The sequence below is a fragment of the Bos taurus genome, chromosome X (genome assembly GCF_002263795.3).
Source record: "Bos taurus isolate L1 Dominette 01449 registration number 42190680 breed Hereford chromosome X, ARS-UCD2.0, whole genome shotgun sequence".
Taxonomy (NCBI): Eukaryota; Metazoa; Chordata; class Mammalia; order Artiodactyla; family Bovidae; genus Bos; species Bos taurus.
The window spans coordinates 80036825-80064442 of record NC_037357.1 but is presented as its reverse complement, the minus strand read 5'-3'; the positions used below and the strand labels follow the sequence as shown (position 1 = coordinate 80064442).

Sequence of the window (27618 nt, the reverse complement as noted above, 5' to 3'; positions counted from 1 at the left end):
ACTTCTGACATCTACAAAGTGGTGGTTACAGGTCATTGTACTGAACCTATTTGAATACAGTGGTTGCTAGGTAGATTTGTCCTTGAGACTTAGTAGATACTTCCTTGAAATTCCATTTATATGCAGTGAATTTAGAGCTGGTTTTAGCTTGTAGGTACATTTTTTATACAAAAAAGATCTTAATGACCCAGACAACCACAATGGTGTAATCACTCAACTACCGCCAGACATCCTAGAATGCGAAATCAAGTGGGCCTTAGGAAGCATCACTATGAGCAAAGCTAGTGGAGGTGATAGAATTCCAGCTAAGCTACTTCAAATCCTAAAATATAATGCTGTAAAAGTGCTGTACTCAATATGCCAGCAAATTTGGAAAACTCAGCAGTGGCCACAAGACTGGAAAAGGTCAATTTTCATTCCAATCCCAAAGAAAGGCAATGCCAAAAAATGTTCAAACTACCGCACAGTTGCACTCACACACTAGCAAAGTAATGCTCAAAATTCTCAAGTGAGGCTTCAATAGTACATGAACTTCCAGATGTTCAAGCTGGATTTAGAAAACACAGAGGAATCAGGGATCAAATTGCCAACATCCCTTGGATCATAGAAAAAGCAAGAGAATTCCAGAAAAACATCTGCTTCATTGACTATGCTAAATCCTTTGAATGTACAGATTACCACAAACTGGAAAATTCTTCAAGAGATGGGAATAGCAGACCACCTTACTTGCCTCCTGCAAAATCTGTATGCCGGTCAAGAAGCAACAGTTGGAACTGGACATGGAACAACAGACTGGTTCCAAATTGGGAAAGGAGCATGTCAAGGCTGTATATTGTCACCTTGCTTATTTAATTTATATGCAGAGTACATCATGAGAAGTGCCTGGCTGGATAAAGCACAAGCTGGAATCAAGATTGCCGGGAGAAATATCAATAGCCTCAGATATGCAGATGGTACCACCCTTATGGCAGAAATCCAAGAGGAACTAAAGAACCTCTTGAGGATGACAGAGGAAAGTGAAAAAGCTGGCTTATAACTCAACATTCAAAAAACGAAGATCATAGCATCCAGTCCCATCACTTCATGGCACTTTGTTTTCAGTGAGAGACTTTATTTTGGGGGGCTCCAAAATCACTGCAGATGGTGACTGCAGCATGGAATTGAAAGACACTTGTTCCTTGGAAGAAAGCTATGACCAACCTGGACAGCTGGAGAAGGCGATGGCACCCCACTCCAGTACTCTTGCCTGGAAAATCCCATGAACAGCGGAGCCGGGTAGGCTGCAGTCCATGGGGTCACTAAGAGTCGGACACGACTGAGCGACTTCCCTTTCACTTTTCACTTTCACACATTGGAGAAGGAAATGGCAACCCACTCCAGTATTCTTGCCTGGAGAATCCCGGGGATGGGGGAGTGTGGTGGGCTTCCATCTATGGGGTCACACAGAGTCGGACATGACTAAAGTGACTTAGCAGCAGCAGCAGCAGCAACCTAGACAGCATATTAAAAAGTAGAGACATTACTTTGTGGACAAAGGTCCATCTAGTTAAAGCTATGGTTTTTCCGGTAGTCATGTATGGATGTGAGAGTTGGACCTTAAAGAAAGCTGAGCACTGAAGAATTGATGCTTTTGAACTGTGCTGTTGGAGAAGACTCTTGAGAGTCCCTTGGACTGCAAGGAGTTCCAACCAGTCCGTCCTCAAGGAAATCACTGCTCAATATTCATTGGAAGGACTGATGCTGAATCTGAAGTTCCAATACTTTGCAAGTATATCTGATACTCCAATATCAGCTCCACCTGATGTGAAGAACTGACTCTTTAGAAAAGACCCTGATGCTGGGAAAGATTGAAGGCAGGAGGAGAAGTGGATGACAGAGGATGAGATAGTTGGATGGCATCACCAACTTGATGGACATGAATTTGAGCTAGCTCCAGAAGTTGGTGAAGAACAAAGAAGCTTGGCATGCTGCAGTCCATGGGGTCACAAAGAGTTGGACAGGACTGAGTGACTGAACTATTTTTTTCTATTATTTGTTCAGAGTGTCTATTTGTATAGTCTATACTTGGAAACCCTGTGCAAGCATAGTAAGGAGTATTGCAAGCATAATCAGAAAATCTGTTGGCAAACTTTTCAGCTCAGCTCTGGATTTTCTTTCCTTAATGGTTAGTCTATCCATCTGTATATCAGCCCAGAATAAATGCAGGTGACTACTGTTGTGCTGATTTTTGTTTTCATAGGTGATAAAAAACCAGCGGGTACAGTTAATGCGTCAGATGAAAGAGGATGCAGAGAGGTTTAGACAATGGAAGCAACAAAAAGACAAAGAAGTAATCCAGTTAAAAGAACGGGTAAGTAACTGCAACTTCTCAGAGTCCTAACTAATGAACCCTTTTCTGGGCTGACTAGCATTAAAGCCTCTCTTGTAACAACTGGATCTCTAAATATATGATGTATTCATGAATTTAACATGACGTTTTTTTTTAAACGTCTACTATGTGCAAGGTACTATCCACTAGATACCATGGAAAATAGAAAGATGAGTAGTATACATGTTCTGCCCTTGAAGAATGTCTTATCTACAAAGAGTGGTAGAATATAATTTCTAAAGGTGATGGTAGTTTTATTTTTTACTGAGCATTATAAAAGAAATCTGTTGTGAAAAGAGAATATCTTGTCTAAATGGGAAAGTGGGACATAAACATGGTTTTCTTCAACAAGTTAGTGTTCCAATATATTAATTTGAGAGTGATGTTAAGATAGTGAAGTTTATGTAATATTTGCATGTAATGTAGTACCAGGGAGGATAATAATCAGGAAAGCAGAAAATAATGAAAATAATTTTTTATTTTTTTTAATTTGTTTACTTTATAAAAAATTGTTTATTTTTGGCTGGCAGGGGTTGCTTTGCAGTGTTGGTTTCTGCCTTGTATCCTCATTGGTCAGCCATGGGTGTACATATGTCACCTCCCTCTTGAACCTTCCTCCCACCTCCCTTTTTTTATTGTTGTTCTGACATCCAGCAAGGTTCAGCCCAGGTGGTTACCAAATACATACACTGGAGACTAATTAGAAAAGAAAATGTTTAAGAAAAAGAGTGTACCGTTTTTTAAAAATGTTTTATTTAAAAATATTTTTAAATTAAAATATTTCTAAAGTAATTAAAAATTATTTAGAAGGTTTAAAAAACTCATGGAATTTTTCAAAGGTCTGAAAACAGTTCCTATCTTTTTATAAGAATAAACAAAAAAATTAAAACCATAAAAAATTAAGCATAGTTTTCTTCAATACAAGAAATAAAGAGACTTGTACTTTACAAATAGTCTAAAATGCCAATGTAGTTAAGAAAGGGAACCACACTTCTAGTTGGACTAAAAAGATGATAACTGAAAAGGCCTTGAACAATAGGGAGGATTTTGACAGAGGTAAATGCCAGCATTCCAGATAAATGGAAGAACAGGAATGAAGACACAGAGATAACAGCTTTGTCGGAATTTTCAAGGAATAGCAAATGATCCATGTTGGATGAAGGATAGTCAGAGAAGATTTCATTGGAAAGACAAGTTGAAGCTGGATTGTTAAAGATTCAGGAAATTTGAAATTTATTTTGTTAGTTTAAAGATTTTTAGGATTTTTGAGAAACAAAGTAATATCAGCAAAGTACTGCTTTCCAAGATACATCTGGGCTTCAGGTGTTAAACAAACTAAAGTATTAGGAATCTAGAGGCCAGAACACAAGCAGCTATTGCATCATCCAGAAAGATAATAGGGACCTGGATTAGAATAGTAACAGTGATCTTAGAAAGCACAGGAAAGAACATTAATTTGGGATCATTTTTAGAACAGGCCAGAATGTGATATATTGAGTCAAAAAATGAGAGAAATGTTTTAGGAATGGTGGCACAAGGAGCTTTGTGGACTCTCTTCCCAGCAAAAGAAGTGCAACTGGTGACATTTATTAAAACAACCATTAAAAGTCTCTGGAAATTATCTTAAGGGCATAAGGAAGTAATGCTCATTCCAGGAAATCTATTTAATCTCAATAAGAACAGCAAAGAGTCTGTAGCCTTTGAGCTTCAAGCAACTCCCTCCCTCCTACCCAACAGCTCCATTTTGCTGAAGCTTTTTTTTTTTTTTTTTTTTGAGTAAAAACAGCCAAGAGGTCTGGGGATCCCTTCTTCCATCTCACCCCCGTGTACAGAGTGGAAGCTCTACCCCTGCTGCAGAAGACCACAACTACTGGGGTCTGACTATCCTAACCCCTCTAATGATAGGATGTAGGTTCCATGTCAAGAGAGGCAAACCAAGAAAAATAGGGTATGCTGCCCCTGCTCAGCATCCTAATCCTAGAACAGAGATGTCACTCAGAGAAATGGGCTGCTGTCCCACCAGGTCCTAAACAGTGGTACAGATGGTTCTGCCCGGGGGAGAGGCAGGCCATAGGAATGAAGTTTTCCCTAAGGGGACTGGCTTTATTTCGCAACAGAATCTGGGGAAGTTAAAACCTAAATGTGCTGTCAAAAACTATGGAAATTTTGGTAGTGAACAATTAGGAGGAGACTGGTAGCTCATGAGAACAATAAATGAAACAACAGTCAAAATATTCTAATGACTGAAAACCTTCTAAATTTGATTTAAAAAAAACATTACACATCTAAGAAGTTCAATCAACTACAAGTAGGATAAATTTACAGAGATCCACACCCAAGACACATCATGTCCAAATGTTGAAAGACAAAGACAAAAAACTTAAAAGCAGCAAAATAAAATGACTCATCACATATGGAGAAATCCCAATAAAATTAACAGCTGAATTCTCATCAAATCAGGAACAAGACAAGGGCATCCACTCTCACCACTTCTATTCAACATTGTCCTGGAGTTTCTAGCCAGGACACTTAGGCAAGTAAGATATATGAAAGGCATCTAGATTGAAAAGGAAAAGGCAAAACTATCTCTGTTAGAGATGACATGATCTTGTATATAGAAAATCCTAGAGAATCAACTGAAAACTGTTAGAACAAATACATGAGCAGGAGGGTTGCAGGATATAAGTTCAATGCACAAAATTTGGTTATATTTCTCTTCACTAAAAACTAACAATTTGAAAATGAAATTAAGACAATTCCATTTATAATAATATCAATAAGAATAAAATACTTAGGAATAAGCTTAACAAAACAAGTGTTTAAGACTTGCATACTAAAAACTACAAAACATCCTTTAATTAATTGAAGATCTAAGTGAAAAGAAAAATAACCCTGCTCATGAGTGGGAAGACTTAATATTAGGTTGGAATACCCCAAGATTGATCTACAGATTCAACACAATCCCAACCAAATTTTGTCTAGCTTATTTATAGAAATTCACACGTTTATCCTAAAATTCATATGGAAATGCAAGTGACCCAGAATAGTCATAACAATCTTGAAAGAGAAGAAGCTTGGAAATATGACATTTTCTGATTCCAGCAAATCCATGACCTCACATAGTTACCCTTTATTTTCAGTGTGAGAACACTTAAGATCTACTCTCTTAGCAGATTTAAGTATACAATATAGTATTGTTAACTATAGTTACTTTGTTATACACTATAACTAAAAGTTTATACCCTTTTACCAACCTTTCCCCATTTTCTTCACCCCCCTCCTCAGTCTCTGATAACTACCATTCTACTCTCTGGTTATATGAGTTCAACTTTTTTAGATTCTGTATATAAGTGAGAGGGCTTCCCAGGTGATGCTAGTGGTAAAGAAGCTGCCTGACAATGCAGAGGACGTGGGTTCGATCCCTGGGTTGGGAAGATTCCCTGGAAGAGAGCATGGCAACCCACTCCAGTATTCTTGCCTGGAAAATCCCATGAACAGAGAAGCCTAGTAGGCTGCGGTCCATAGGGTCACAAAGAGTCAGACACGACTGAGATGACTTAGCACATATAAGAGATCATATAGTATTTGTCTTTCTCAGTCTGGTTTATTTCATTTACCATAATGACCTCCAGGTTCATCCACGTTGTTTCAAATGGCAGGATTTCCTTCTTGTTTGTGAATGAATAATATTCCATTGTGTATACAATTGACCCTTGAACAACATGGATTTGAACTTAATGGGTCAACTTACACATGTTTTTTTTCCAATAGTAAATACTACACTACTATACTATTCAGGGGCTTCCCAGGTGGTGCTAGTGGTAAGAAACCCACCTCCCAATGCAGAAGACATAAAAGACATTCGATCCCTCGGTCAGGAAGATCCCCTGGAGGAGAGCATGACAACCCACTCCAGTATTTTTGCCTGGAGAATCCCATGGACAGAGGAGTCTGGCAGACTACTGTCCATAGTGTTGCAAAGAGTAGGACACAACTGAAGAGACTTAGCACACATGCACTATACTATCCACGATCGGTTGAATGTATGGATGCAGAACCACAGATATGGAGGGCCAACTGTAAAGTTACACACAAATTTTTGATTGCATGAGAGTTGACACCCCTAACCTTGTGTTGTTCAGGCAGCAATATATTCCACATTTTCTTTATCCATTCGTTTGTCAACAACTTTTGTCAACTTAGGTTATTTCCATAGCTTGGTTATTGTGAATAATGCTGCAATGAGTATGGGAATTTAGGTATCTCTTCAAGATACCGATTTCATTTCCTTTGCATGGATACTCAGTAGTGAGATTATCAGATCATATGGTCTCTATTTTTGATTTTTTAAGGAATTTTCATTCTGCTTTCCATAATGACTGTACTGTTGAAAGACTCTTCAGTTACATTATAAGGTTTTATTTTAACTAGCTGAATAGCAATTAAAAATCTGACTCTTTTCTTCTTAGGACCGCAAGAGGCAATATGAACTGCTCAAACTTGAAAGAAACTTCCAGAAACAGTCTAATGTGCTCAGACGTAAAACTGAGGAGGTAAGAAAATCCAGTCTGCTAGGTCAAGTATATTATCACTTTCAGGCTTAGATGCTGGTAGAATAGCATCCCTTAAATGAGCCAGTGTCCTGAGAAACCAGGGATACCAACCTTGACAGCAATTTGAGTCTTGATCCCTGTTGGTCAAGCATAAAATCTGCTGAAAATGGCAGTATTCAAATAAGGATTTTTTTCCTGATTGGACTTGCTTCTTTACAAAAAAAAAAAAAAAAGGAATACTGATGTATGACATTTCTAGATACTATCAGTCTGCAGTACTTCCTTGAAATGTGTACTTCCCCTAGGCTCTTAAGCCATAACCAGTGTTATGTACATGGGGACTTAGAAATGTGGTTCCTATAGAATTTAGACCCATAGAATTTTTATGCTAGAAATAAGAATGTTCTTCTTTCATACCCTTTAATTCAACATTACTATGAACCATTTTTATTTAGGCAGCAGCTGCCAACAAGCGTCTCAAGGATGCTCTCCAAAAACAGCGAGAGGTCGCAGATAAGCGGAAAGAGTCTCAGAGTCGTGGAATGGAGGGCACTGCGGCTCGAGTGAAGGTATGGACAGCTTGAACCACCATTTGTCTTATGTACACTGGGGACAGGGGAAAATGGGAAGTTGCTTTCTTTTTATTTAGAAGTAAACATTACAAAATCTGAAGTTCTACCTGAAAACCTTATTTCCCAAAGATATGATTACCTCCAAATGGTTGTTAAAGAATAGGAGTAGTGAACTCTTTCTGTTCCTGAGTCTTGATCCCTGTTGGTCATAAACTTTGAGCAGATAAAATTTTTTAACAATTTTATCGAGGTATATTTGACCTACAATAAATTATACATCTTTAATGTGTACATTTTTAAAAGTTTTGACACAGATATACACCTTTAAATCATCACCACAATCAAGATAATGTCAGTGTCCATCAGGCTCAAAACTTTCTTTGTCCACTTTTGTAATCCCTCCCTCCCATACCCAATCTATCCTTCTACCCCTCCATCTCCAGGCATCCATTAATCTGCTTTCTGTCACTGGATTTTCTATGTAGATGATCATGTCATCTGCACATAGGGACAATTTTATTTATCCTTGCCCACTCTGTATGCCCTAAAAAAAGCCTTTCTTACCTAATTGTACTTGCTAGAACCTCTAGTAAAATATCAGTAGAATAGATGAAAAGAGGACATCCTTGCTTTGTTCCTAATTTTAGAAGGATAGCTTTCAGTCTTTCACCGTTAAGTATATTAGCTATAGGTTTTTGTATCAGATTGAATAAGTTCTTATCTATTCCTAGTTTGCTGAAAGGTTTTTATCATGACTGGATGTTGGATTTTTCCAAAAGTTTTTTCTGAATCCTCTTGAGATGATCTTATGATTTGTTTTTACTCAGTATGGCAAATGGCATTGATTTTTTTCCAGTTTATTTTATTACAATATAACTGACATACAGTAAGATTTACCCTTTTTAGTGTAGTACAGTTCTGTAAGTTTGATGTTAAAACTGGTTATTATCAAAATATAGAATACTTATCCCCTCCAAATTGCCCTGTAACACTTTGTAGTCATCTCCCACATCCATCCCCGGCCTTTCATAAACACTGATCTGCATTCTGTCATTACTGTTTTCACTTTGCATTGTATCCATGTCATTTAACTGGAAACATACAGTATGGCTTCTTTCACTTAGAATAAGGCATTTGAAATTCATCCATGTGTGTCTGTGTGTACTGTCACGTCCAACTCTTTGCGACCCCATGGACTGTAGCCTGCCAGGCTCCTCTGTTCATGAGATTTTGCAGGCAAGAATACCAGAGTGGGTTGCCATTTCCTCCTCCAGGGGATTTTCCCCACCCACGGACTGAACCCACATATCCTGTGTCTCCTGCATTGGCAGGTGGATTCTTTACCACTGAGCCACAAGGGAAGCTCATCCATGCTGTTGCCTATATTATTCCATTGTATGGATGTTCCTTTATCTATTCACTTTATCTAATCATTTAAAGGTTACCTTGGAGTCGTTTTTCTCCTAGTTTTTGGTGCTCATGAATAAAGCGGTTATAAAAACATTCTCATACAGGTTTCTGTATAACAAAGGTAGTCAGTCATTCACTTGAGTAAATACCTAAGAGTGAGATTGCTTGGTCATATGGTAAGTGTGACCATATAAAGGACAGGGAAGCCTGGCGTGCTGCAGCCCATGGGGTCGCAAAGAGGCAGACACAACTTAGCACGTGAACAGCAACAACAATGTAAGTGGATGTGTAACTTTACAAGAAACTGCCAAATTATTTATCTAGTTGTTCAGTGCTAGTATATAGAAATACAGTTGACTTTTGTATATTAATTTTTATCTTCTGCCTTCATTAGTTTTGTAGCTATTTTGTAGGTTCTCTGGGACTTTCTACATAGATAATCATGCCATCCATAAATTCAGTTTTATCTCTTCTTTTATAATATATATGTCTTTTATTTATTTTATTTGCCCTATTGCATTGGCTAGGACATTCAGGATGACACTGAATAGGAGAAATGACAGTAGAAACCCTTCTGTTCCTGATCTCAGGGGAACAATATTCAGTCTTTACTATTAAGTGTGATATTAGCTGTAGGTTTTTCATAGAGGTCCTTTATCAGCTTGAGAATGTTCTTATCTGTTCTTAGTTTGCTGTGAGTTCTTATCTTGAATGGATATAATTTTTTTTTTTTGGCTACACCACACAGTTTGCAGGATCTTAATTCCCTAACCGGGGATCAAACCCAGGCCCCCAGCAGTGAAAAGGCCTGGTGGGTTCTAATTACGGGTCCACAAGAGAATTTTCGATGAGTGGATATAGATTTTGCCAAATACTTTTTGTGTCTAGTTTGTTGATTTGGTAAATGATTTCGAAGTTCAAATATCGAGTCAGCCTTGTAGTCTTTGAATAAACTCCACGTGGTGGTGATATATCATCCTTTTTATGTATTGTTGAGCTCGTGTGTACATGCGTGCATGCTCAGTTGCTTCAGTTGTGTCCGACTCTTTGTGACCCTATGGACTATAGCCCACCAGGCTTCTCTGTCCTTGGGATACTCCAGGCAAAAATACTGGAGTGGGTTGCCTTGCCCTCCTCCAGGGGTATCTTCCTGACTCAGGGATTGAACCTGGATCTCCTGCATTGCAAGCAGATTCTTTACCGCTCAACCAGTGAGGAAGCTCCATTGTTGAGTTCAACAATATATAAATTAAGATCTTGCTAAAATAAAAATTTTGTGTACAATTTTTATATCTGTATTCTTGAGGGACATTGGTCTGTTGTTTTCTTATGTCTTTGTCTGGTTTTGATATCGAGGCCTTCTAGAATAAGTGAGAAAGTATTGCCTCCTCTTCAATTGTCTGGAAGAGTTTGTATAGAACTAATATTGTTTCTTCCTTACAAGTTTTGTACAATTCACAAGTTAAGCCATCTAGGCCTGAAGGATGTTTCTGTTAGTTGTTGCTTTGGGTCAGAGGAGGGGTTAACTGTAATTCAGTTAGTGAGCTTTGGTAGTTTGTGTGTTTGACATGAATAACTTTATGCCAAACACATGGATGAATAAGCTCATAAAGGCATGAAGTTATTCATAATATTCCCTTATTATCTTCCTAATATCTGTAAAAGCTGTAGTAATGTCCTCTGTCTCATTCATATTACTGATATTTTGTCTTTTCTCCTTTTTCTTGATTAGTTTGGCTAAGGTTTATCAAAGAATCAGCTCATTCTTACAAATGGTTAAAATAGTAAGCTTTATGTTATGTATATTCTACCACAGTTAAAAAAACTATCCCCAAAACCCCAGTTCATTAATTTCTAATCTGATCTTTATTATTTCCTTATTTCTGCTTTGGATTTAATTGGCTTTTTTAAAGTTTATTGAGGTAGAACCTGAGGTCATTGATTTCAGTTCTTTTCTAATATAAACATTTAGTGCTATAAATTTCCCCTTTAATACTCCTTTAATGAAATCTAAAGGATGTTATTTAGTTTCCAAATATTAGGGGATTTTTCCAAATATCTTTCTGTTATGATTTCTAATTTAATTCCATTGTGGTTAGAGAATGTACTTTTTATGACTTGAATTCCCTTGAATTTATTGAGATATATTATGACCTAGAAAATGGTCAGTCTTGGCAAATGTTCACACTTTGTGTACTTGAGAATGTATATTCTGCTATAGTTGGATAGAGTGTTCTATAAATGTCAATCATGTCAATTTGATAGATTGTGCAGTTCATTTCTACTGTTTCCTTGCTGATTTTCTGCCTACTTGTTCTGTCAATTACTTAGAAATGGGTATTGAAATCTTCAACTAGAATTATGGATTTGTTTTTTTCTTCTTATAGTTCTAGATTTGCTCCATATATTTTGAAGCTCTATTATTAGGGGCATAAACATTTAAGATTAATTGATCCCTTTATTATTATAAAATGATCTTTTTTATTCCTAGCAATATTCTTTGTTCTGAGATCTACTTTTTCTGATAATAAGTCCCTCAAGCTTTCTTTTAATGTTATCATGGTATATTTTTAAAAATCCTTTTAGCTTTAACCTCTTTGTGCCTTCTTTGTTTTATTTTGTTTTTAATTTATTTTGATGGCAGTGGGTCTTCATTGCTGTGCACAAGCTTTCCCTAGTTGCAGCAAGCAGGGGCTACTCTTCATCTGAGGTGGCTCCTCTTGGGGAGCACCGGCTCTGGGCATGCAGGGCATGCAGGGTTCAGTAGTTGTGGCGCATGGGCTTAGTTGCCCCATGGTATGTGGGATCTTCCTGGACCAGGGATTGAACCCGTGTACCTTGCATTGGCAGGCAAATTTTCTCTATTTGTCCCATCTGTTCTTCATTCCCTTTTCCTTGTTTTCTGGCTTCTTTTGGATCAGTTGAGTATATTTATGATTCTACATTATCTCCTTTGTTGGCTTATATATGATTTTGTTTCAAATATCTTGGTGCTTTGTATATTATGGGCATTAACATTAAGGATTAAGTTCTTGAATAATTGACTCCCTTACCATTATGAAATTATCTTTTTTTATCCTTGACAATATTCCTTTTTTCTTCCAATTTTATTGAGATAAATCGATATACAGCACTACATAAGATTAAGGTGTACAGCATAGTGATTTGACTTATATACATCATTAAATGATAATCACAATATGTTTAGTGAACATCTATCATTTCATATAGATACTAAATTAAAGAAATAGAAAATTTTTTCTTGTGATGAGAACTCTTAGGATTTACTCTTTTAACAACTTATATATAGCATATAGCAGTGTTAATTATATTTATCATGTTGCACATTATATCCCTAATACTTACTTATCTCATAACTGGAATTTTGTACCTTTTGACTGCCTTCATTCAATTCCTCCTTCCCCCACACCCCACCTGTGAAAACCACAAATCTTACCTTTTTTGCTATGAGTTGTTAGTTTATTTGTGAAGTATATTGACCTACAACACTATGTTAGTTCCTGTTACACAACAGCGATTCAATATATGATCACCATGATAAGTCCAATTCCAATATGTCCCCATACAAAGATATTATATAGTTATTGTCTATATTCCCCACACTGTACACTTCATACCTTTGACTCCTTTATTTTCCAACTGGAAGTTTGTACATCTTAGTCTCCCTTACCTATTTTTTCCTCCCCTTTTTGTTCTCTATAACTCTGTTTCTGTTTTGTTCATTTGTTTTGTTTTTTAGATTCTACTTATAAGTGAAATCACATAGTTTATCTTTGACTTATTTCACTAAGCATAATATCCTCTAAGTGTACTCATGTTGTCACAAATGGCAAGATTTCATTCTTATGGCTGGGTAACATCCCATCTTATATATACATATATCTCACATCTTTATCCATTCACCTATTGATGACACTTAGGTTATTGTACACTGGCTATTGTAAATAGTGCTGCGATGAACATTGGGGTGCATATATGATTTCTAATTATGCTTTTTGTTTTCTTTGGATAAATACCCAGGAGTGGAATTGCTAGATCATTTGGTAGTACTATTTTTAATTTTTTGAGAATCTCCATACTGTTTTCCATCGTGCCTTTACCAATTTACATTCTCACCAACAGTGCACGAGAGTTCCCTTTTTCCCACAGCCTCACCAACACTTGTTTCTTTTGAAATTTTTTTAAACTTTGTATTTTATATTGGAGTATAGTTGATTAACAACGTTTTGATAGTTTCAGGTGTACACAATGCTATATTTAATATGGATAACCAACACTTATCATTTGTTGTCTTTTTGATAATAGCCATTCTGACCGGTGTGAGGTGATATCTCATTGTGGTTTTGATTTGCGTTTCCCTGATGGTTAGTGATGTTGAATATCTTTTCATGTGTCTGTTGGCCATCTGTATGTCTTCTTTGGAAAACTGTCTATTCAGATCCTCTATCCATTTTAAAATCTAGTTTTGTTTTTGTTTGTTTTTGATATTGAGCTCTATGAGTTCTTTGTGTATTTTGGATATTAACCTCTTATCAGATATATCATTTGCAAATATCTTCTCCCTTTCAGTAGATGGCCTTTTCATTTTGTTGATGGTTTCCTTTGCTATGCAAGAGCTTTTAGTTGGATGTAGTACCATTTGTTTATTTTTGCTTTTGTTTCCCTTGCCTGAGGATACTATAGTAAAATATTATTAAGACTGATGTCAAAGAGCTCACTGCCTATATTTCCTTCTAAAAAGATTTATGGTTTCAGGTCTTACGTTTAGGTCTTTGATCCATTTTGAATTTATTTTTGTGTATGATGTGAGAAAGTAGTCCAGTTTGATTCTTTTGCATGTAGTTGTCCAGTTTTCCGAGTACCATTTATTGTAGAGGCTGTCTTTTCCCCATTGTATATTCTTGCCTCCTTTGTCATAGATTTATTGCCCATATAAATGTGGGTAATAATATTCTTTAATGCAAATTCTGTATTTGTTGTTTTTCAGTCACTCAGTCATGTCCAACTCTTTGCAACCCCATGGACTGCAGCACTCCAGGCTTCCCTGTCCTTCACCATGTCCCGGAGCTTGCTCAAACTCATATCCATTGAGTCAGTGATGCCATCCAACCATCTCAACCTCTGTCATCCCCTTCTCCTGCCTTCAATCTTTCCCAGCATCAGAGTCTTTTCCAGTGAGTCGGCTCTTCACATCAGGTGGCCAAAGTATTGGAACTTCAGTTTCAGCATCAGTCCTTCTAATGAATATTCAGGATGGATTTCCTTTAGGATTAACTGGTTTGATATCCTTGCAGTCCAAGGGGCACTCAAGAGTCTTCTCCAACACCACAGTTCACAAGCATCAGTTCTTCAGCATTCAGCCTTCTTTATGGTCCAGCTCTCACATCCATACATGACTACTGGATAAACCATATCTTTGACTATATGGACCTTTGTTGGCAAAGTAATGTCTCTGCTTTTTAATATGCTGTCTAGATTGGTCATAGCTTTTCTTCCAAGGAGCAAGCATCTTTTAATTTCATGGCTGTAGTCACCATCTCCAATGATTTTGTAGCCCAAGAAAATAAAATCTGTCATTGTTTCCATTGTTTCCCCATCTATTTGCCATGAAGTGATGGGACCAGATGCCATGATCTTCATTTTTTGAATGTTGAGTTTTAATCCAGCTTTTTCACTCTCCTCTTTCACCTTCATCAAGAGGCTCTTTGGTTCCTCTTCAGTTTCTGCCATAAAGGGTGGTGTCATCTGCATATCTCAGGTTATTGATATTTCTCCCAGCAATCTTGATTCCAGATTGCCAGAATTGGTTCCAGATTAATATCAAATAATTATATTTGATTAATAATAATTAATAATAAACCATTAATATAAAAACATATCCACTCTAGCTTTCTTTGACTACTCTTAGCATGGTATATCTTCATCTAAAAATGAAGTTTTTCATTTTTTGAAAGTATCTGTTTTTTATTACACTGGATCTTCATTGCGATACACAGGCTTCTCATTGTGGTGGCTTCTGTTGTTGTAGAGCACAGGTTATGCGCATGGGCTTCAGTAGTAGCAACACATGGGCTCAGATGTTGCAGTGTGCAGGCTCTAGAGCATGGGCTCAGCTGTTGTGGTGCTTAGGCTCAGTTGCTCCATGGCATGTGGGTTCCTCCCAGACCAGGGTTTGAACCCATGTCCCCTGCCTTGGCAGGTGGATTCTTACCCAGTGTACCACCAGGGAAGTCCAGGTTACCTTTCTAAAAACTGAATTTAGTTAATTGCATTTTAAAAAATTCCATGGATCTATTTTAAAGATTAATAATGGTTACTGTTTATTAAGTAGAACAGATGATCAAAATATACTTCAGTTCTGTGTTATGACTTATTATGGACAAAGGTTAGGAGAAAATGGAGAAGGTAAAGACAGAATACATAGAAATGCTAGGATATCTGAAGAAAAATTTTCTGCAGAAAGCTTTCTTGTGACCTTTTTGGAAATTGCTACTAAAGGCTCTTAGAGCACTATTGGGATTTTTGGTGAGTTTTGGCACAAATGGAAATCTCACTTCTACTTACTTGGGCTCTGGTTCAAGTGAAATTAAACCTGGAGTGAATCTAGCCCATGGGCCAGAGATTCCTCATCCTTAACCTAACATGACTGATTTATCTTCTAGAGTTGGCTTGGAAATGAAATTGAGATAATGGTCAGTACTGAGGAAGCCAAACGCCATCTGAATGACCTTCTGGAAGACAGAAAGATTCTGGCTCAGGATGTGGCTCAACTCAAATTAAAAATGGAATCTGGGGAGAATCCACCTCCTAAACTCCGGGTAAGTGCTCTGTGGAAATATATTGCCAATGATCATACTCCACACCCTGCAGAAACCCTCACTAATTTGGAGAACTTCTTTCCAATTAGAGCTTCACCCTCATCCCCACTTCTTTACAGAGGCGAACATTCTCACTTGCTGAACTGCGTGGTCAAGTTCCTGCATCAGAGGATTCCATTAAAAAGCAGATTGAAAGCCTAGAGACTGAAATGGAACTCAGGTAATGGTACTATCTCTAAGGCATTATAAAAACTTATGCCTTGAATCAAAATAGAAGCTATCAATCAGTGATTCAAAAGCTTTGTGATGTGGGAGAAACAAGAGAAAATAGTGATTTTTTGAACTATACACTTCACTAGGCATGTTAGATACATTTTCTCATTCAGTCTCTCTGTGAGATATATACGTTATAAGATAAGCATCATTCTTCTCTTCTTACTTTAGAGATCTAAAGTTGAAAGATCTTTAAAAATTTGCTAAAGATTATAAAGAACCAGGATTTGAAACCCATTTTATCTAATTCCAAATCTTTAGTGTCTGAGCCACCAGGGAAGTCCATGATATATCACAAGAACTGACAAAAAACAAAACTTTAGAGGAACCCAATAAATGATACCAGAAGATCAACAACCTGGGAGAAAGAATTTTAGAGATCATCAGCAAAGTAGATAAAATGCATAAGTAAACTATCATGAGCATTAAACGAGATTAGAAAGTAAAGTATAGGACTTCCCCAGTGGCTCAGTGGAAAGGAATCCTCCTGCCAATGCAAGGGACACAGGTTCAATCTATAGTCCAGGAAGATTCCACATGCCTCAGAGCAACTAAGCCCATGCACCACAACTGCTGGAGCCCGTGCTCTCTAGGGCCCAGATGCCACAACGACTGAGCCTGTGTGCTACAACTACTGAGGCCCACGCACCTGCAGCCTGTGCTCCACAGCAGGAGAAGCCACCACAATGAGTAGCCCAAGCACCTCAGCAAAGCGTAACCCCCACTCACTGCAACTAGAGAAAGCCTGTGCAAAGCAACTAAGACTCAGCACAGCCAAAAAAAATAAATAGAAAGTAAAGTACTTAACACAGAACTTGGCATCTTAGAAGTGCTTGGTAAATGCTCTTCTCTTTAATCACTATTACTGTCTTTTAAATATCTATGAAATCTATAAGTAACAGAACTTTGATAGATATTTTATACTGTCTTAGGTATAATAGAATTTTATTGCCCAGAAGACCTTGGAGATCATTTAATTTGTTTTCAGCAACACACACTAGCTGTATATCTTCGGATATGTCTTTAAGTCACTCAGCAATTGATGTTCTGCTTTGTGCTACACTTGGAGAAGGAAATGGCAACCCACTCCAGTATTCTTGCCTGGAAAATCCCATGGACAGAGGAACCTGATAGGCTACAGTCCATGGGGTCACAAAGAGTTGGACACGACTGAGTGACTTCACTTTACTTCACTTTGTGCTACACTAGATGTAGTTGGGATATATAGAAAGTATAGATGGCATTGTCCTTGCTCTCAAGTAGAAACATTATGTTGACTGACAGTGGTGTGTTGAAATTGTTTGTTAAAATTTCAGGTATGCTGTAAACTGTTGATAGCTTACAATCGCTCGTGGTGAGAATATTTACACTATGGAAACTAGCAAAGGCTACAAATCAGATCTGGTATTTTTAGGTGCTGTTTGTTAAACGTTTACCTGCACACCATTGTGCATAAGTAAATGATTATATAAATGTAGGGCAGGTGCCAGGTAGAGTGCAATTAGACCAAGGTGAGTTTAATCAAAGGAATTTCTCTAAAGATAGGAAAGGGCATTTGATAGATAAAACAACTCTAGTGTTCTGGCCCACCTCTTCCAAGAAGCCTTCCCTGACTCTTCATCCCTCACTAATTTTCCTCTTCTCTAAACTCCTTCAGAAATTACAGTACTCAGTCATGTAGTACAGATGATATATGTTATCTTTATATTTATTGATTATTTTACATCTATTAGTCTTGTCAATCTAGACAGATTGTAAGCTTGTTGAAGGAAAGGACCACATATTAGACCAGGGTTCTCAAAGTATGGTGTACAGTCTCCTGGGCATCTCTGAGACCCTTTCAGGGAACCTATGTGACTCCCTGTTTTTATAATAATATTAAGAACTTGTTTGCCATTTTTACTGTATTGACATTTGCCATAATAATGCCAAAGCAATAGTGGACAAAACTGCTAGCACCTTGGCTTGAATCAAAGCAATGGCACAAACCTGTGCCACATGTTGTGCTCAGTCACTCATTCATGTCTGACTCTTTGCGACCCCATGGACCATAGCCTGCCAGGCTCCTCTGGCCATGGGATTCTCCAGGCAAGAATACTGAAGTGAGTTACCATGCCCTCCTCCAGTGGATCTTCCCAACCCAGGAATTGAACCCGCATCTCTTACGTCTCCTGCATTAGCAGGCGGGTGCTTTACCACTAGCACCACCTGAGAAGCCCAGCACAAACCTGTACTAGCAATCATTGAATACTTCATCATCACACACTCTCATTTTTTTAAAAGTCAGTTTTACTCAAGAATGGCTGTGATAAAACAATAAAAATTGTTAATTTTTTAAAATCTCAACTCTTGAGTTCAGATCTTTATAATGTTCCGAGTGACGGAATGGGAAGAATGCATAAAGCACTTGTGCTGACGTCAAAGGCTGATGTTTGTCTCAAGGAAAAGCATTTGTGCAGTTTGAGGTGTGAGCTTGACAGGCCTCTTTTTTCACAGAACATCAGTTTTACTTGAAAGAACTACTGACAGACAAAGTATGGTTATTCAGACTTGGGTACTTGGCAGACATTTTCTCAAAAATGAGCAGAGTGAGCCTGTTACATCAAGGAAAACAACTGTCAGTGTTTGTCACCAAAAATAAAATTTGAGCTTTCACGCAAAACTTAGATTTTGTGTATGATGTGTATCCATCACTGTTAACTTGACAGTTTTACATAACTTTTCTAATGCACCCAGTAGTGATCTTAACATTTGTTATCTCATTTCTGTTGTGTAACAAAATGTGTTGATTTGAAGGTTCTGTATGACCGTCCAAATGACATGTTACAGAATCACGTAAGAGTAAAAGATCCATTCAGTTGGCAAGTAACTACATTTCAACTCTTTTAAGGAACTTGTTGGGTTTTGGTGTAGTCTCAAAGAAGAATATCCACAGTTTTATTGAGGAATTTCCCAGGAATTTCCAGGTGGTACAGTGGTTAGGACTCCATACTTTCACTGCAGTGCCCTGGGTTCAATCCCTGGTCAGGGAACTAAGATCCCACAAGCTGTGCAGTGAGGCTAAAATTAAATTAAAATGCTCCTCTCTTGTCCAACTACATATCCATGTGTGGCCAGACTACCTTCATTTACATCAACCAGAACATGTCACAAAAGATTAAATGCAGAGGGACATGCGAGAATCCAGCTGTCTTCTACTGAGCCATACATTACAGAGATATGTCAGTGTAAAACAATCTCACCCTTCTTACTGCATTGTTTTTTGTATTGGAAAATGTTGTTTTGTGTGTGTGTGTGTGTGTATGTGTGTGAGAGAGAGAGAGAGAGAGAGAAAGACATGCACACACACACACGTTCATGTCCTTCTCAGACCTTAGAATGTGACTTTATTTGGAAACAGTGTCACTGGAGATCTAATTGTTAATATATAATGGATTATTTTGACCTTAAGTGAATTAATAAATATTTTTCTCACTTTTACTTTCTAATAGTGTAAATATCTATAGATAAAATGTATATGAGCAGAATTTCTTAGAGGTCCTCAATAATTTTTAAGAGTGTCAAGGGGTCCTGGGACCCAAAAAGTTAAGAACTGCTGTCTCAGATTATTTTAGTATCCATTTTCTTTATAGTACCTTATTGCATGTTACACACTGGAGAAGGCGATGGCACCCCACTCCAGCACTCTTGCCTGGAAAATCCCATGGACGGAGGAGCCTGGTAGGCTGCAGTCCATGCGGTTGCGAAGAGTCAGACACGACTGAGCGACTTCCCTTTCACTTTTCACTTTCATGCATTGGAGAAGGAAATGGCAACCCACTCCATTGTTCTTGCCTGAAGAATCCCAGGGACGGGGGAGCCTGGTGGGCTGCCGTCTATGGAGTTGCACAGAGTCGGACACGACTGAAGTGACTTAGCAGCAGCAGCAGCATGTTACACACATGCCAGTACACTCCCTCTCACTGGACACCTAGCAAATTTGAGAAAGAAGCTATTGATTAAACTGAAATATTATGCAGACCTTGGTCTCAGGCCATAATTGATCATAAAGTATCTGGAAGCTATAACCAGTATCATGGTATCTAGTTTTCTTAGAAACTTCTCAGTCCTTTGGCAAGTGCTTTAAGACAACTTCTCACAACACCAGCCATAGGTATGTATTTGATGTTCAATTCCATCAAAGAGCATTCACCTGTTCATTCTTTTGAGTTTTCCTTAAAGTCTCTAACCTGAATCTTATCCTTGTAAATATGAGCCACCATGTCACAATTCCAGCTTATATGGCCTCAAGACAAAGTCATATTATAGACAATGTGCTACAACAAAAGCCTCACTAAAACAAATCTTTCCAAGCCCACTGTATGACCCACTTATTTCAACCAGTATTTAATAAAATAAAAACATTTGGATAGTCTTAGAGTCCCTTTATAACAAGATTTGAGATACTGTATAAAATCCTAACCAGATGACTCAGTCATTATTTAAGTGATATTTAACTGATACCTCTGTCCATAAAAGTATTTGAAGTTTCTCCTTAGAGCTCTTCCCTTTCCTTGATGTTGAGGCTACTAGCAATAAGGCACACTGTTTCTTTCCCTGAAGGAGTGCTCAGATTGCTGACCTACAGCAGAAGCTGCTGGACGCAGAAAGTGAAGACAGACTAAAACACCGCTGGGAGAATATTGCTACCATTCTGGAAGCCAAGTGTGCCCTGAAATACTTAACTGGAGAAGTAAATATTTCTTCCTATCAGCTATTAGGGGTCTGGTTTGGTGGTTTGAAGTAAGATGTTAGCCTGGAATATTGTCATAGTGCTATTGCCACTGTTCTTGGTAGAAACCACAATGACACTATCATTAGAGAAATAGTTTTATGGGTAAAGGTTTGTGTGAGCAAGTACAGCCTGGTCACTTAAAATATATATATATAACTTGCAAGCTGATACTCATGCCTGGCATGTAACAGGTGTTCAATAATGTTCACTGTTATGAAAAGTTTAAGATAACATAGTAGGCCACTGATCAAACATAAAATATTATACTATACTACTTTTTAAAACACACCTGATATGTATTCAGAAAGTTTTAAGTACAATCTAGGAGAGACAAAACCTTTGACATATAAAGATTCATTTAAAGAAAATCCGTCTTTACTGACCTTAAAATAATGTATCATCATCCATTGTCACAAAAGGAATTAAAATTGATCACCTCTGGTGATTAAGGCAAGCATACAAACTCTAACTCTGCAAGTTTGAGCAATGCTATCCTTTATACATTTTTGTGTTGGATTAGCAGATTTATCCTACTAAGGAAATCCTTATTAGTCTTGTGAACACTGGTATTTTTGATATTCACCATCTGGACTAGTAGAGAATATAAAACTAGGTCACTATAGGATATCAATCTAACCTAAAGAGCCAAAGTTGCAGTTTCAGCTAATGTGTCTACGAGTTCCAACATGTGAACACAGGCATTCTGAAATGAGACATAATTAGCCATAAGGGTGTGACTTATGGATTTCTCTTTAAAATTAAGGAAGAACTTTTTGAATATCAGAATTTGGATTTGTCTTATACTCTTTGTGTTAGATTCATTCTTGCCTTGAAGTAGAACAAAAGATTAAATGACCTTAGTGGTGGCTTCCAGCTCTAGGATACCTATCTCAGCAGATAACTGTCTGGGCTCTTGGTTTGAATGGTGTTGTTACTATTCAATGGTAGAATCCATATGACATGAAAAAATAAGACTAGACTTGGAAATGGAAGAATATTTCTCAGTCAGTTTCAAGAAAGCTGATATTTTCCTGCCTAATGAATGGGGAAAGGTGACCGTTCTCCAAATAAACTGATCTTCTTTTATCCCTTCCAGCTGGTCTCCTCCAAAATACAGGTCAGCAAGCTTGAAAGCAACCTGAAACAGAACAAGGCCAGCCATGCTGACATGCAGAAGATGCTGTTTGAGGAACGAAATCATTTTGCTGAAATAGAAGCAGAGTTACAGGCAGAGCTGGTGAGAATGGAACAACAGCACCAAGAGAGGGTAAGCTGGCAAGCCAAGAAGCCATACTGAGAAACAAACCATCGTTGCTTTCTGTTGTTGGTTTAAAATAATAATAGTGGGAGGTATGAAGTTTCCTTCAAAAGGCCATGTAGTCTTTTCCAATCTTTGCCAACAAGAAACCAGAAACAGAAAAATGACCTATCTAAGTTTACATGTCCCAGTGACAGTGGCTCTTAGCTTCCAATTTTTTTTTTTTAATATTTATCTACTTATTTATTTGGCTGTCCCAGGTCTTATTTGCAGCATGCAGAATCTTTCGTTGCAGCACACGGGCTTCTCTGTATTTGTGGCCCAAGGGTTCCAGAGCACGTGGGCTCAGTAGTTGTGGTACACAAGCTTAATTGCCTCATGGCGTGTGGGATCTTAGTTTCCCAACCAGGGATCAAACCCATATTCCCTGCATTGGCAGGTGGATTCTTAACCACTGGACCACTGGGAAGTCCCTTAAGCTCCAACTTTAATACCAAGATGAACATGCTGATAATACTGTGGCTATTCTTACTACTTCAAGCCATGAGAGTAAAAGAGAATAATTTTCTTTGAAATCACAGAGGAATAACTGCATCAGTTCAGTTCAGTTCAGTTGCTTAGTCATGTCTGACTCTTTGTGACCCCATGGACCACAGCATGCCAGACCTTCCTGTCCATCACCAACTCCCAGAGTCTACTCAAACTCATCTCGATTGGGTCGGTGATGCCATCTACCCATCTCATCCTCTGTCATCCCCTTTTCTTCCTGCCTTCAATCTTTCCCAGCATCAGGGTCTTTTCAAATGAGTCAGCTCTTCACATCAGGTGGCCAAAGTATTGGAGTTTCAGCTTCAACATCAGTCCTTCCAATGAACACTCAGGACTGATCTCCTTTAGGATGGACTGGTTGGATCTCTTTGCAGTCCAAGGGACTCTCAAGAGTCTTCTACAACACCACACTTCAAAAGCATCAATTCTTCAGCACTCAGCTTCCTTTATAATCCAACTCTCACATCCATACATGACTACTGGAAAAACCATAGCCCTGACGAGACAGACCTTTGTTGGTAAAGTAATGTCTCTGCTTTTTAATATGCTGTCTAGGTTGGTCATAACTTTCCTGCCAAGGAGTAAGCGTCTTTTAATTTCATGGCTGCAGTCACCATCTGCAGTGATTTTGGAGCCCAAAAAAATAGTCTCTCGCTGTTCCCATTGTTCCCCCATCTATTTGCCATAAAGTGATGGGACTGGATGCCACGATCTTAGTTTTTTGAATGTTGAGCTTTAAGCCAACTTTTTCACTCTCCTTTCACTTTCATCAAGAGGCTCTTTAGTTCTTCAATTTATGCCACAAAGGTGCCATAAGGTTATTCTTCAATTTCTGCATATCTGAGGTTATTGATATTTCTCCCAGCAATCTTGATTCCAGCTTGTGCTTCATCCAGCCCAGTGTTTCTCGTGATGTACTCTGCATATAAATTAAATAAGCAGGGTAACAATATACAGCCTTGACCTACTCTTTTTCCTATTTGGAACCAGTCTGTTGTTCCATGTCCAGTTCTAACTCTTGCTTCCTGACCTGCATACAGATTTCTCAAGAGGTAGGTCAGGTGATCTGGTATTCCCATCTCTTTCAGAATTTTCCACAGTGTATTGTGATCCACACAGTCAAAGGCTTTGGCATAGTCAATAAAGCAGAAATAGATGTCTTTCTGGAACTCTCTTGCTTTTTCGATGATCCAGTGGACGTTGGCAATTTGATCTCTGGTTCCTCTGCCTTTTCTGAAACCAGCTTGAACATCAGTAAGTTCACGGTTCACATATTGCTGAAGCCTGGCTTGGAAAATTTTGAGCATTACTTTACTAGTGTGTGAGATGAGTGCAATTGTGAGTAGTTTGAGCATTCTTTGGCATTGCCTTTCTTTGGGATTGGAATGAAAACTGACCTTTTCCAGTCCTGTGGCCACTGCTGAGTTTTCCAAATTTACTGGCATATTGAGTGCAGCATTTTCATAGCATCATCTTTCAGGATTTGAAATAGCTCCACTGGAATTCTATCACCTCCACTAGCTTTGTAGTGATGCTTCCTCAGGCCTACTTGACTTCACATTCCAGGATGTCTGGCTCTAGGTGAGTGATCACACCATTGTGATTATCTGGGTCATGAAGATCTTTTTTGTACAGTTCTGTGTGTTCTTGCCACCTCTTCTTAATATCTTCTGCTTCTGTTAGGTCCATACCATTTCTGTCCTTTATTGGAATAAACTGAAATTCCTTTTTCCTCTTATTCCTTTGGTACCATTGGGTTGTATTTTTCTCTAGGTGCTGTACCTCCTCAGTCAGCTGCAACAAAGCCAGATGGCGGAGAAGCAGCTAGAAGAGTCAGTCAGTGAAAAGGAACAACAGCTGCTGAACACCCTGAAGTGTCAGGTACGGACATGAGGCAAAGCTCTCCAGAGATGGGGTCCACAGGCCTGACTTAGAACTCTATCTGATTTAGACCATTGTTTAACCTGCAGAAAAAATTGCCTACTGAAAAGAAGTTTATAATGGTAGCCTCTATTGCTTTGTTAGCCCTATTTGGTCAATTTAGGGATGTTTAGGATGTAGCCCTACATAGGATAACCTCTGTTTTGGTACAGAAATGAAAGTATATACTTCGTACCAGACTTTAAGGCCTCCTCGTTCTTTCTCTCAACCCTGAGCTCTAAAGAGTTGAGAAAGTTAAATCATCCAGTAGAATCCTAGGGGCATTTAGCTCTCTCTTTCTGTGCCTGCTATGAGTTAAGACCTGACATGTTTGTAAAATGCCTGGGGTCTGCATTTCTTCCAGAGTCTGGAAACACCACACCCTTTAATAGCATGTTGGAGCACTATTTTATCCAACTTAGCATCTTTTTCCTGAACCACCAGTCTCTAAGTTTTCCTTGGCACCTCTCATTGAAGACATAACCAAACTTGTTAAGGTCATGTACATGAATCCAGTTGTCTTAAGTGCCAAGAAAGTTTATTCAGGCTCATTAGTGCAGCAAATACACTTCTTAATCTGTGTTGAGAAGCATGGACAAAAGCATCCAAAGATGTCAAAGAAACAGCTGACTCTCTGGGTGGGTTTCTTTATTGGCATCCTGATGTAAATAAGGGATATGAGGCTAGAAAATAGAAAAAAATGAAGAAGGTGTATAGGGCAGCGCCCATGCTTCCTGCGAGTGTGGTCATGGCTGCTTGGGAATGTTGGAATAGAGGTGGCATTCAGGACATCTAGGAATTGGTCGGGATCAGGCATTTTTCTGGGTGCCAATGCCTGCTGTGCAAAAACCATCTGCCGCCAGCAACTTGGCAGTAGTGTGTTTTCATCTCTGAGTTCTTTGGTAACCCATATGTAGTACCCAAAATAACCCCACCTATCACTGCATTATCTGGAAGCAGGATGAAGAACTTGAGAAGATGCGGGAAGTGTGTGAGCAAAATCAGCAGCTTCTGCGAGAGAATGAACTCATGAAGCAGGTACTGCAGCTTCCCACCCATTTAATAAGCCCTGGAAGACCCTGTTGCAACTGAGACCAGCCCTTGGGAGCACCTCCTAGTATATACAGTGACTTGGCTCTATTTTATGAGGTCTTCATCTAGTTTCCATGTGATACAGTCATGTGCATTTCAGATGATATAAAAGACATATTTAAATTTGCTCCTTTCTAAATCTAATACTGATCCTGTGAAGTGGGAATCCTTCAACCTACTTTGCTATTATCTGGCCTCACTTTACCATGGCTTAAAATTAAGCTAATTAGGATTCTATGTTTCATCCATGAACACTCAGAAGCTTCCCTGAAAAGTATACTTTGTCTTTTCTTTTCAAATAGAAACTGAACCTCCTCCAAGTAGCCAGCAAACAAAAATCTCATCTTCCTAAGGATACCCTTCTGTCTCCAGACTCTTCTTTTGAATATATCCCACCTAAGGTAAACTACTCAGTGCCTGTGATACCTTTGCATAGCCAAGGTTTGTGGTGAGTGTGCAAAAATCACCTTTTTAGGAGTGGTTGAGAGTTAAAATTCCCACATTCCAGCATCTCAAGTTTCCTTGGAGTCCCAGATAAAACTGAAGTTCAATCTTGAGAAAAATAGACTTTCTCCCTCCCTAGAAGCCTGTCTTTAGGCCATGTACAGGCATTATGCAACACAGCTGAGGAGGAGGAACAAAGAGCAGTGTTCAGCTGTCCATCTAAAGATACTTATCATATCATGAGTCTCTCCCTCCTCCCTCAGATTACTCAGCCTCTGTCCCTTCAGTTTCTTTCCCTTCAAAGACTGTAAGGTCAAAGGCTAAAGCAGAATTTTATTCTGATTGGTAAAGCCAAGTGGGGTATCTTTGAGGGCGTCTAAAATCTATGCTCTGAGAATGTAGCTGGCAGCAGCTACTGAGAAGATAGGATCCATGTGTTGTTGTTGTTCTTAGTTAAATAACCATTCCAAACCTTTTTTCTTAGCCCAAACCTTCCCGTTTTAAAGAAAAGTTTTTGGAGCAAAGCATGGACATCGAAGATCTAAAATACTGTTCGGAATATTCCGTGAATGAACCTGAGGACAATGATGATGATGACGGCGATGGGAATGATGAGGAATGGAAGCCAACAAAATTAGTTAAGGTGTCCAAGAAGAACATCCAAGGGGTAGGAGGCAGCTCATCTCTTTCAGGAGTTCTATTCATTAGTCTTCACTGCCAGTGAGAATGTGCCAGCCCCTCGATCCTATTCAGAGGCACTGGCTCCACTGAGGGGTGTTCATTGGGCAAGCTCTATATGGAACCCAGGGCTAATTGAGAGGGCTTCCTGGGTGCACAGAGGGGTTCTTTTCATGTTTTCAGATTCTTACCCAGTCTGAACAGGTAGTAGTGTTCTATACCGTCTCACTGAAACTGGTTCCAGTGTGATCATAATAACCTTTCACATTTTTATAGCACTTTACAGTTTATGAACTATTCTCATATGTTACCTCTTTTCATTGTCACCAAAAAAAAAAAAAAAGAATCCAGTGAAGTGTTTACTGTTTGTATTTTACAGCTGGATCTAAGACTCAGGAGAGTGAAGTGACCTTGCCCAGAGACATAAAACCAAGTGAGAGTCAGGACTTGAAATCAAATGTTCTGACTCCAAGTCCAGTTTATTTTACCACACCATGGTCAAATGAGTAAAAACCACAGACCAACTTTAAAATCAAACATACCAAAGTTAAGGCTAGTTAGGAACAATCTGACTTTGAGACATGCTCTATTTACTTACTGGAGATGGCAGTGGCACCCCACTCCAGTACTCTTGCCTGGAAAATCCCATGGACGGAGGAGCCTGGTGGGCTGCAGTCCATGGGGTCGCTAAGAGTCGGACACGACTGAGCAGCTTCACTTTCACTTTTCACTTTCATGCATTGGAGAAGGAAATGGCAACCCACTCCAGTGTTCTTGCCTGGAGAATCCCAGGGATGGGGGCGCCTGGTGGGCTGCCATCTATGGGGTTGCACAGAGTCGGACACGACTGAAGCGACTTAGCAGCAGCAGCTATTTACTTACACGTGC

At 38.6% G+C, this 27618-nt stretch overlaps 1 protein-coding gene across 6 annotated transcripts in view; it reads left to right on the top strand.

Moving 5' to 3' along the window:
• The window catches only part of KIF4A (kinesin family member 4A), a 130190-nt gene that overhangs the window by 88909 nt on the left and 13663 nt on the right, over positions 1-27618 (top strand). For 3 of the 6 annotated variants that reach the window (XM_024988141.2, XM_024988138.2, XM_024988137.2), the window contains 11 exons: positions 2240-2350; positions 6838-6921; positions 7377-7490; positions 15587-15742; positions 15862-15962; positions 20618-20747; positions 21886-22056; positions 24370-24477; positions 25474-25554; positions 25911-26009; positions 26537-26719. In XM_024988141.2, coding sequence (XP_024843909.1) covers positions 2240-2350; positions 6838-6921; positions 7377-7490; positions 15587-15742; positions 15862-15962; positions 20618-20747; positions 21886-22056; positions 24370-24477; positions 25474-25554; positions 25911-26009; positions 26537-26719 — 1338 coding nt within the window. The remainder of the gene's footprint in view (positions 1-2239; positions 2351-6837; positions 6922-7376; positions 7491-15586; positions 15743-15861; positions 15963-20617; positions 20748-21885; positions 22057-24369; positions 24478-25473; positions 25555-25910; positions 26010-26536; positions 26720-27618) is intronic. The other 3 variants (XM_005228029.5, XM_005228028.5, NM_001206105.1) reach the window with 1 other exon arrangement.